This window comes from Aquarana catesbeiana, linkage group LG01 (assembly GCF_042186555.1).
Source record: "Aquarana catesbeiana isolate 2022-GZ linkage group LG01, ASM4218655v1, whole genome shotgun sequence".
NCBI lineage: Eukaryota > Metazoa > Chordata > Amphibia > Anura > Ranidae > Aquarana > Aquarana catesbeiana.
Genome location: NC_133324.1, coordinates 718,892,197 through 718,904,178, shown reverse-complemented (window position 1 = coordinate 718,904,178; position 11,982 = coordinate 718,892,197). Strand labels below are relative to the sequence as shown.

General features: G+C 40.9%; 1 protein-coding gene across 1 annotated transcript in view; it reads right to left on the bottom strand.

The window, feature by feature from the left end:
- Positions 1 to 11,982, bottom strand: part of LOC141111865 (microsomal glutathione S-transferase 2-like) — a 38,251-nt gene that overhangs the window by 385 nt on the left and 25,884 nt on the right. Inside the window, exons 3-5 of the mRNA XM_073604048.1 lie at positions 8,538 to 8,608; positions 3,961 to 4,042; positions 1 to 3,371 (exon numbers count right to left, since the gene is read on the bottom strand). The exon at positions 1 to 3,371 is cut by the window's left edge and continues 385 nt beyond it. Of these exons, the coding sequence (XP_073460149.1) occupies positions 3,233 to 3,371; positions 3,961 to 4,042; positions 8,538 to 8,608 (292 nt within the window). The 3' untranslated portion in view covers positions 1 to 3,232. The remainder of the gene's footprint in view (positions 3,372 to 3,960; positions 4,043 to 8,537; positions 8,609 to 11,982) is intronic.

Below are 11,982 nucleotides of genomic sequence, written 5' to 3'. Positions count from 1 at the left end.
GGGCTAAGATTACACATTCAAAATACACACATAAACTGTTTTATCTTCCAAAGTTCTATCCAGCCACTTTTCTAACTTATACACCTCTACCCAACAGTACAGTGAGTGACACCACTTTCTCTGTTAGAGTTAAGTCATATGGTACTGTCACCTGCCCATCCACACCTTGTAGATTGGACATCAAAGGAGCAGCAGCACATTGATAAAAAAAAACATGAATTCCCCCATCCTGCTAAGCAGTGTATGGACCCGCTTTACTCTGCACTCTCCTGTCAGTATGTTCCCTGTCGGTACATGTGCATACAGCAGAGCAAGATTATCTCCTTGTGCTGCCTCGGCTTCTCTTAGCAAAAGTATTGTTTTGAAATGGAAGAAAAAAGGTTGATATCCAAACAGATTCAAGTATCCATGTTAGTTAAAAGTAAAAATATAAAAGTAGAATCCAGGGTAACCCTATCTAACCTTACAATACTCCCCTCCCCCCTCCTAACACCTGGTAAAGCTTGGTGTGGTGACATAACCCATAAGTTTCAATGGCCCATCCATTGTTGGTGCTCCCTCATCTCCCCTGCAGCAGTACTGGTTGACACAGGGAAACAGGATCACGCGACGAGACCAAAATGGCATGAAAACAGCTAAGTATATGCATCTTTCTTACACAGGCTAGCAAGCATAGCTGTTAGGAGGTGGGAGGGAGTTTTTAAATTAGCTAGGGTTCCTGGAATTCTACTTTAAAGAGACACTGCTACCTTGCCGAATGTTTGTGTAAAGCCCACCCTGAACAATTTATATTCCCTTATCCATTGTTCCCTCTACTACTTCTTCTACTGTATGGCTACACTGCAAAATATCCAGTGCAAATTATTAAAGTGTCACTAAAACCTCATCATAAAAAACTATCAATAGTGTATTACATGCTGTTCATAATCACTCAGTCACTATGAGATGCTGCTGTTCTATATCTCCACCTTTTGTTCATGTCCCCAATTCAGCTAGGGATTTTCCAGCTGTAGTGGCAACTCTGCACATGCTCAGTTTTCAGTGAGTTTCTATGATGAGCATTTCCTCCCTATCATATCTGAGCAGCCCATGTGACTATAGAGTCACACATGTGGGCATATACACAGTGGTAAAAGACAGCCCACTCCCTTTCTCCTCCTCCTTGCCCACTAACCAGCAAAACACAATGGGGGTGACATATTATATGTAGATTAATGGAGGCTACACCTCCCTCTTATTCTAAGACACAGGCTGGAGGGGCATGACATAGCCTTTGACTGGCAGAAGTCCGCCCACACCATGTTATTGCCAAAAAATAAGATTTTATTTCAAATATATATTTGTATGACAATTTAAAACCGTTTATTGATATTAATTATTTATTTTTACCCTGTATTCCAAAGGCTATTTTTTTATTGTGAACATGTGACCAGCAGCCGAGGACTAGAAGCTCCTCCTGCTTATGTTTCCCTTCAGACAGGCTGGAAAAGATGTGGGTCATGTGAAAGCTGTATATCGATTAGGAAAAAGGTACTTCGATTTTTTTTTAATTAAAATAATTGCAGTGCCATCCGCTATATACAGAAATAGAAGGGACAATGTAAATTAAACAGTGCGTGTTTGGTATCACTTTAAGATGGAGCACTGTCACATGATGAAGAGGGTTAGGTAGCAGGTCCTTATAGCTCCAGTACCAGCTGATCCATTTTATTGGTGGCTGAGGGGGAAGATGGAACAGCAGGGAGTGCGTATAAAGTATTGGCAGTGTCGTGGCCTGAACTTTTTTGAGATTTTCTTGTCGTTCATGACAGCTCTAGATAAGAACTGATTCTACATTGTTTGCTGGGATCACGTTGAATAGGGTATCTGGTTACAGTCTTAAAGTACCAGACAAGTTACAATCTACTTTAAAAAGTCTAGTTGATTTATCTGATTTCATTGTGAAATAAACATTTCAAAAAGAAAACCAAATCATTCAGCTATAAAAAATCTCAAGTTAGCTATTTCATTTCATTATAAAATTGGCTTTTCCTTTGACAAGGCAAAGGCATGCTTTCCAGCTGAAGGATGGGGGGAGATGCCTTAGTAAGCCTATCCGTTGTCCTTGCAAATAATTGCACTTAGTGTCCCTTATTAAGGCTTTTTATGAAGAATTAGGATTTGCACATGGTAGACTAAAAATAAAGACCACCATATGTAGATTTGGTTGGGAAAGCTGATAACAATCAGGGCCTGTGTCAATGGGCTTTAGGGTTGTGTCAAAGGCATCAATTTAAGATATTTCTGAGATCATTCATTGATAGGCGCAGTGGACCACCTTGTCACCCACATATGACCTGCTTCAAGCACATTTTGCATTCTCATAGACTTGTATGGAAATGCAAAACCTCTTTGAGACAAACAAAAGACTGACATAGGCCCATAGCCATTCAAACTGCCCAAACCAGCTTTCATTATTTATACACCTAGCCATGCATAACTATATCTTACAATTTCAGAAAATCTGCACCTTCACTAGCCTTCCAGACAGCAAATATGGTACAGAGGCAAAACAAATAACTGCCTCGTAACCACATGATAGCACAAGTCCACATCATGATGCTAAATTATTTTTACTTTTTGGCTGCTGAGTATCTGAATAGTTAACTGTTAGGTGGGGTAGCACCCATACACAGATGGGTATTGGCATACTAAAAGTCTATCTAAAGTCAAAACCTTTTTTCACTTTGGATAGACTTGAGCAGGAGTCTTCAAACAATGGTCCTCCATAGTAGTATGGAACTACAATTCTCCATGTAGTTCAGGAACTACAATTCCCATCATGCCTAGTCATGTCTGTGAATGTCAGAGCTTTACAATGCCTCATGGGACACGTAGTTCCGCAACAGCTGAAGGGCCGTAGTTTTAAGATCCCTGGACTAGAGTAGGAAACAGTTAAAACTCCTGATAGGGGTTTCCTTTTTGCCGTCAGTGCTTCATTGAAAAGATTTCCCTTCACTTCCTATCCCAAAGATACAAAAAGTAAAAAGTAAAAGGGGCGAGATTTATGCATTCTTGGTGCATATTATGTAATGCCTTCTTCTATTATTTTTATAGTAGGAACTAATAAATACAGTTGCGCCATTGCCCTGCCTTTTCCAACTTAACTTTAAATCTTCTACTTGCTCACTGTAAAAAATGTTGATACAAACTATTTAAAAAAAAGGTGTTAGTAATCATATGTCTTCTTCTTTTATCCTAATGTCAGGTGCTGTACTTTTTTCAGCAGGTTCAGATGGAGGTACTTGTCTATTAGACTGTTAGTGACTCCAGTTGCAGACATGACCAGTAGAGATATCAATGCCCACCTGCAGAAAGCAAATCCATGGAGCCTAAAAAATATAATGAAACCAGGGTTAGCCATGTCTGACACACATTAAAGAATCACTAAATTGGCAAGCCAGACCTTATTTATTTACATTCAATATAAATCTCAATATAGGGGGATCATTTCTGGGACAAGGTTTCATTTAGAAATTTCCAGTTGCACAAATATTTTTATTTTTATTGATCATAAGATTTCAGTACAGAATAGCCTACACCTTTTTCAGCTAACTTAACTTCCATAGATATAAAAACAATGTCTTTATCCCTCATTATGTACTTTGCTGAAGATATGCAGTGTATCACTTTATCCTTGCGTATCCAGAACTGCTTATGTATTGTATTGATGTTGCCTTATATTAAACTTTCATCTGGATGTTTTGACCTTGTCATTACCAGATTCATAAACAGTTTTTTCAATTTAATTACATTTTCAAAATTAAAGCTTTTTGGTGATAGTGACATAAGGGAGATGTTAGAAAAATTAAGTTATTGTAGTAATTCTATTACTTACTTTATTTTTGTATGATTAAAGAGTTTAAGGTAAAAAAGTTACATGGTAATAAAATACTTTACACGATCATGAGGCCAACTTACCTGCCCCTAGCAGACTGCGAATAGCCAAAAAAATACACATGACGGCCATAAATGTACAATAAGCCAAACAGCGATGCTATTTCTGAAATGACAGAAGCACATTGGCAACAACTTGTTTTATTATCAGACTTCAGTATAAATGCTATTTTCCAGACTATATTTTGCTCAGCCTTTACAATATCTCCTATGGGCAGTACTAAGCCCACTACCACCATAAAACAAAGTTCTCTCTTTCTACTCCCTACGCACACATTAATCATACCCTTGCTTTGTCTGATGATGGCTTCTCTCCTGCTTCCAACATCCCTTAGTCTACTTGTCACTAGTTACTCAGAAAAAAAAGAGATAACATTTCCTTAGCTGTTACCCATCCAGGCGGACCGATCGAACCCACCAGTCTCCTCTATAGAGCGGTGGTGAGGCCCAACTACATCCGACCGATTCTTTCTGCTAAAAACAGACGGATGGGGATCTGTTCCCCATCTGTCTGGGGGATCAGAACGGATGGCAGTCGGGTGTAATTGGACAGGTGGTCAGTTTTTATCCGACTGCCCATAGAGGAGAGCAGGCTTTGTCTGTGTTTGTTCTGCATAAGCAGAGCAGAAATGGACCAGCCATGGAATTAGAGCTCAGCAGAAATTAGAGGACAGATTCCCTGCTGACCAGGCGGACATTAATGGAGTAAGTCCCGTGTGGAAGCGGGCATGGATCAAAATTCATCCCATTCAGCAGGGAATGGCCGAATTCAGATCCATGTATGGGTATTGTGGTTGTACAGAAATTAATCTACCTGGTATGTGATGGTGCCTAGGTGCCCAATCCTTTGCTGCATGCTGGAGAGGAATCTGTAATCCAGGACTGGCACTGCATGCATGTGCCTATTTTGGCTTCATCTGTGTATCTGTGCTTCCTCCACCTCTCCTGTTGCTTCTTGATTATTCCCCACTAGCCATCAGATCACCATTCAACAGGGTAGCAGTTCTGACATCTTTCACCAAGATGAACAAAGCAGAAAAAGGCTTGGTAAGTCGGTAATAGGGGAAGATCAACTGCAGGTAGACCATGAGCCATACTGGTTTATAGCTTTTTGTCCTCTGCTTGCCTTTTTTGGACACAAGTTTTAGAGTACAGGTCCTCTTTAATATATGTGCTGTATGCGATAGGTGCAATGCCTGGCTAAGCTGTGTGACATAATTTCCTTTATTTGGGTGGTTACCACCAATTCAAAATGAACAATTTTCAGTTGGCCATCATGTTTAGAGATGATAAAAAATATTGTGCCTGGATAATTTGTAAATGCAGAGGGGGGAAAAAAATGTTTTTTAATCAGGATTTTTTTCTTGTTTAAAAAAAAGATTCTATTATTTAGCTTAATCAAAGTAATAGAGTCTCTTTAAGCCCGGGTTCACACTGATTTTATGTGCAGTTTGTGCATTTCAGATGCGATTCTTACAGGCTATAGCTTAAAATCGCAGCGCTCCACACTAAACTCGCGTAGGACCCTTTTTTTTAACCACACCAGAATCGCACCGCATCTATGTGAACACTTGACATGTGAATCTATGCGTTCTGGAAGGCATTAGAACTGCATCAGATTCATAGAAGTGTGAATCAGAAATAAAGAGTATTTCCACTTTTGCAGTCAAATAAGAAAAAAAAACACTATGTTTGTTATGTGTTGCAGTTTATATTAAATTAATATTTACCTTTTTGATGTCTTCAATAACAACCAATGCAAGAAGCCCAGCCTCTAAACCTGGGGTGCCCAGCCAGTGGTCCAGGGGTCACATGTGGCTCACGGAGCCCTCTGATGTGGCCCGCGACCTCCTGCTCTGGGATGGCGAGTTTGCAAGCTCAGATCATGGATTGCCAACCCGACATCCCAGAGTATCAGTGTTGTGAATGAAGCCGCATAAGCCTGTATAATGCTGGCTCCTATCACAGGTGGAGTGATACCAAATGCACTCTGCCTGGGACAGCAACAGTCGGCGATACCTGCAAGGAAGACATATTGGCATATCTGTTCTGCAGTGGTTACTGGGCTGCTTTCACACCTGCGGGTTACCTGCACTGAGGCATAGACTTCTGTTATTACCTGTGGAAGCTTTCAGAAAGTGCACCACACCTGCAGGATATAATAGAAGTCTATGGCATAGTGCAGCGAACCTGCAGGAAAGCCACAGGGGCACTGCGCTGCACCCGCGGTGTGGATAAACCACAGCCAATTATCCATGATTAAGGCCTGATGGCTGAAAAGTGTTGTTTTTTTTTTTACTGCTGTTCACATGCTATAATAAAACAATGTTTTAGCCGACTTCCATGGCACCAGCCTTCTCCCTTTTTTGCATGGGTAATCCGCAGCCTAATGCCCCGTACACACGGTCGGATTTTCCAAGGGAAAATGTGTGATAGGACCTTGTTGTCAGAAATTCCGACCGTGTGTAGGCTCCATCACACATTTTCCATCGGATTTTCCGACACACAAAGTTTGAGAGCAGGCTATAAAATTTTCCGACAACAAAATCCGTTATCGGAATTTCCGATCGTGTGTACACAAATCCGACGCACAAAGTGCCACGCATGCTCAGAATAAATAAAGAGATGAAAGCTATTGGCTACTGCCCCGTTTTTTACGTGTTTTACGTCACAACGTTCAGAACGATCGGATTTTCCGACAACTTTGTGTGACCGTGTGTATGCAAGACAAGTTGGAGCCAACATCCGTCGGAAAAAATCCTAGGATTTTGTTGTCGGAATGTTCGATTAATGTCCGACCATGTGTACGGGGCATAACAGTGTGATAGCAGCCTTAGGCCCCTTTCACACAATCGGTCCATCCATTCACCTCTGTGGAGTGGCAGATGTAAACAGACTTGTGTTCATTTACACCCGCCTACCTCCAAAAAGAGAAGGGGATTGGTCCCCTTCCATCTGGGCGGATCGAATCAGAGGGCCCATAGAGTAGAGCGGGCTGTGTCTGTGTCCGCTCTGCATATGCAAAGTGGGCACGGACCTGACATCGCCGCTCTGCTCATTGTGGCCCGCGACTGGTTACCAAGTCACTTAAGTGGCCCTCGCTCTTCAAAAGGTTGGGCACCCCTGCTCTAAACCATCAATCCTTTGTTAGAACAGACAGTTCTGAAATCTAGTTACAATCGATAATGAAGATCTGCCCGCACAGTACACACAGCTGCTCATCCCCTTCATAAACAAAGAACTATATAGGATTTTTCCTTGCTGGAGGGTCCAGAATAGAGCATCTTTAAAAAAGTGTTATGCTAACAAATATAAAGTAGGTGTTAACCCAATTTGGCTGCACAAGTTGAAATACACTTTAAATGCTTGCCGACCATATATGTAAATGTACGGCAGCAAAGCGGCTCCCCTGGGCAGGAACAGGTACCTGTACCCGATCCTGCGCGTCTGGGTCTGTGGTGCGCACGCACGCTTCTGCTGACTCGCTTTCCCTGTGTTTGGACACAGCAGGAGCCAATCAGCGGGTCTGGCAGACAGGATGTCCACCAGGACCCGCCCATTGTTTGGAAGACAGGCAGAACAGCGATCTGCCTATCTAAACAAGGCAGATTGCCGTTCTGTGAGAAGGGAAGGCGTGGATCCTGTGTTCCTACAATGCAGGGGCACAGAGCTCTGCCTTCCCACAATAAAAGCACCTCCCACACAGTTAGCAAGCACCCTCTAGGCACACATTTAACCCTTTGAGCGTCCCTGATGTTAACCCCTTCCCTGCCAGTGTCATTAGTACAGTGACAGTGCATATGTTTAGCACTGATCACTGTATTAATGTCACTGGTCCCCAAAAAGTGTCACTTAGTGTCCAATTTGTCTGCCGCAATGTCGCAGTCCTGAAGTCGCTGATTGCCGCTATTACTAGTAAAAAAAATAACAGATGCTATAACTTTTGCGCAAACCAATCAATGTACACTTATTGAGATTTTTTTTTACCAAAATAATGTAGCAGAATACATATTGGCCTCAATAGATGAAGGAATGTGATTTTTTTTCCATTTTTTTATTGGATGTGTTTTATAGCAGAAAGTTTTTCTTTTTTAAATGGTCAGTCTTTTTTTGTTTATATCGCAAAAAATGTAAAACTGCAGAGGTGATCAAATACCATCCAAAGGAAAAAAGACATCATTTTTATTTGGGTACAGCATTGCACGACCGCACAATTGTCAGTTAAAGTAACATAGTGCCGTATCGCACAAAATGGCCTGATCATGAAGGGGGGTAAACCTTCCGGAGGGCAAGTGGTTAAAGACCAGCCCTGACCCACTAATTTTCACATTCACAGTGCCCCTCCACATTTCTCTATCTCAGTCATGGCAAAATCTGAGAGGAGCAGAGCATGTGCCTCCCTCCCATAATGCAGTAAAGAAAGGAAAGTATGGGAACTAAAGCCATAGCATCTTCTTTTATTTTGATATGTTCACAGTCATACCAAACTCTACCACCAATGTATAATTCTTTGCTATTCTTTCTTTTTTTATAATGTTATGAGATTGAGATGAATGCTTTTAAAATCAGATACAAATTATGTAAGCATACATAGAATTTACCTTGGTTGAAGAAGAAACCCGCAGTCCAAAGGTCAATCAAAAATAGCCCATAGAATTCAATACAGTTTTGTCTGCAAGAAAATAAATCCATTGTTACAAATCCATAATTTGAAAAAAAATCTGTTTATTGTCATGTTATGTTGTGCTTAGGTATACTACATTAAGGGCCCATTCACACCCGCAAGCATTGTGCATTGTGTAGGGGCAGTGTGCTTGGTGTTGCAACGCATCACACTGTTTACCTTTATTTATTTATTTTTTTTTAACTTTATTGAAATGAAACAAATTTTTATTTCATGGTGTATAATGTGGTGTAGTGTGCTGTAACTTGCAGCGTAAAAATTTAAATTGTCTTATTTCTCTTCAGGACACACAACGCTGAAACAATAACATAAAAGGCCCATTTCCTTGTCTGTGCATTGAGACTGTGATATCTGGATAAATTCCTATTAGGAGGATCCTACAATAATTACTGGGTGTAATGAGTGTTGGGCAGGCCACAAATGCAGCTAGATGTGCTCAGGGCATGTCCAGTTTATACAGCTGGTATAATGAGGGTCATGGCCAAACGGCATAACTTGATTTATTACCCATATTTATAGAGCACCAATATATTACACAGGCCTTCCACATAGGCTGTTGCCTTCCAGCAAAGGCAAATTGCTTGAACTGAAATCATGTAGATAAATAAATTACTCACTTTCCTACACATAAAAATATAAAAATCTTGCCTTCTGTGGATATATTCTGTGAATATTTGAAATAGGGCCAATCTTGGTGGCTAGTGATAGCATAGCAATTTTTGTAATCAGTTAAAGTGTATCTCTATAAAAAAAAAAGTTTTCAGTTTTTTTTGATAGAGTAGGAATAGATTTGAGGCAATGGCTGACAGGGTTGTGGATAGTGTATATGTGAAACTTAATAAATGATGTTCTTGGTTATGGATCCCAGAGGCTTTGTGGAGCTTGGTATGGAAATAAGCCTTTATTCCTAGGTCTACATAGTACCTGATAGCCATGTAGCAGGGGGTTACTTCTCTGCCACAGTGTTCTGTATTTCTGGCTAAACGCATCGATATACCCACCAAAACAAGGCAAGCCTCTGATGATAACTGTCACAGTTGCCAGTGTGTTTATGTCAGTTCTCAACTCAAATGACTGATGGGATAGTTGATCATTGTCCAGCCACATGGTAACTACAAATCTAAAGAGGCAATTATGACACTGTCTTCCGCTGTATGGCTAGGTTCACACTATTGCGGACCGTGTGGCCCACGTTTGCTTGGACACGGCAGCCCATTCGTTTGAATGGACTGATGTGCCCATGTTTCCCACAGGAAAAAGGTGCATGCGCCTTTTTAAAAACGTGGTCGCGATTTTGCTGCGGTTCCACAAAAACGCGCCATGGCCTAAGATGCATGGGGGTACCATTCAGAATGAATGGCAAGCCCTCACGTCTCTTAGGAGCAGCACAATTTGTCTGGAACAGGTGCGATTCCTGCACCCACAGACTGCGGGCAAGTGTGACCCTAGCCTATAAGGTTGCAGGGCTTGGTTTTCCCATGGCACTTCATGGTATGAACTGATTAGACAAGACCTTGTGAACAAAGTGTAATTGATCACTCCTGACAAGGCCTAATGTCCATTCATGAGCATGTGTGGAGCCTGGTAGGACAAAGTTTCAGCTGTAAAAAACTGCCATCTGATATAAAACTGCTTACGCCCAGTGCTCTCTCACAGATCTCACAGTCTGTCTCCTGTAGGAACCTGTTTTTGGGTGAAAGGGCTGAGTGCTGAGAGAAAACTAAAAAGTGCAGCCTGTTTATTTTGGGGAACTTATTAGAGAGCACCCTGTAACCCAGGAACTGACCTGATATTAATTAGTGGCTCGGACAAGCAGATGTTGTGTTGGTGTTATGATATGGACTTGCTGTACAAAGCTCACCTGCACTGAAAACTGTATTTGTTTGGTGCCTTGCTGAAAAAAGGACAGGACTGTTTCTGGGTATCTGTCTCGTGCATGGTTTACTAAAGGCAATACCAATTGATGCCCCTACAGGTTAGACCCACTGTCAATCTATAACTTTTTGTGTCCCCACTGGGAAGATTCACCCCTGTATTTGTTCTGGTGACCATTGTCATGGAGAAAGAATCAGGGAAATTACAAAACTTTAGCACTGTCTCCAGAACTAAAGGTCGGGGAAAATCTTTCAATAAGGACACTGTTCTGAGGACAACTGTCTAAGAGGGAAATCCCTCTCAGGGAGATTTCCTCTTGCTTCTTGTTGCTTCTCTGGGACAGGAAGTGAAGGGAATTTTCCCCAATGGTACATAGACAGAAAAAAAAATGGCAGGGGTTTTAACCCTTCCATACTCTATCCAATACTGGAAAAAGTTGTATCTATATATACACAATTCAAGTGTTTAAAGACATGTTAGCGGTGAAGTTATAATATTCCAGTTCAGAGATTATTATTTTGTTTGTAAATGATACATACATTTTCTGACGGCAGCTTCTGTGGTTATGTTGCTGTCAGGATCACTGAAATTTTCTTTTGGTAATTTGGTATCATGTTATCTGTAGTTCTTTAATAAAACCTTTATAGAACTGAATCTAAAATATGAAACCTACAGTGTACAATAATAATTGGCAGCATTGTAATGTGCTTCTTATTTCTCATGTGACAATGTTGTTTTTTTCATTCTCAGAGCAAAAGTCCAACATGAAGTAATGCACTATATATATAGTTAGTGAATAGATAGTGATATGTTAACATAGGCAGCTTGTAATCCTTTGACCGTCTTGTGCAATTTCACATTCACAGTACAGTACCATTGCTAGTATATGCCTAAACTTTACTAAACAACTGACTAGCTAGCAGGCTGTTCCAAACTACTACACTACATTGCTCTAGGGCCAAGGGATTTTGCACAATAAAAATGTTTTTAGCATAGTTGGTAACACTAAGGACCTCCAGAACTGGAGTGATCCACCAGCCTGGAAATCCTCTGTAAGATGTCATTGTTCTCAATAAATACCTATTCAGAGCATGCCAGGTTGATCACCTAGGGGCTTGTTCCAACCAGATGTGGGGGTTATACATTTTCAGCTTTTTATAGCACAAGAAGAATGCAGTGATAGTAGAAAGATTTCAGTTCAGTCCATTGCAACGGTACATTTTAGGTGTTGAGTTCAAGTCAATTTACAAAGAATTTTTCGAAGACGTAATGCAATGCATGTCAATGCATTACTGAACAGTTTTAAAATGAAAGCACCCATTCAAATAATTTAGCATTATCTAACACTAAAATTGCCATGATTTTGTTTCATAAGTCTATTAGGCGGAGCTTTTTTTTCAGCTGAAACTCGGTGGAACCCATTTCCACTACCTCTGGCTCAGGCCCTCTGCTCCCTGATCACCACTATCACTGGTAAACACAGAAGT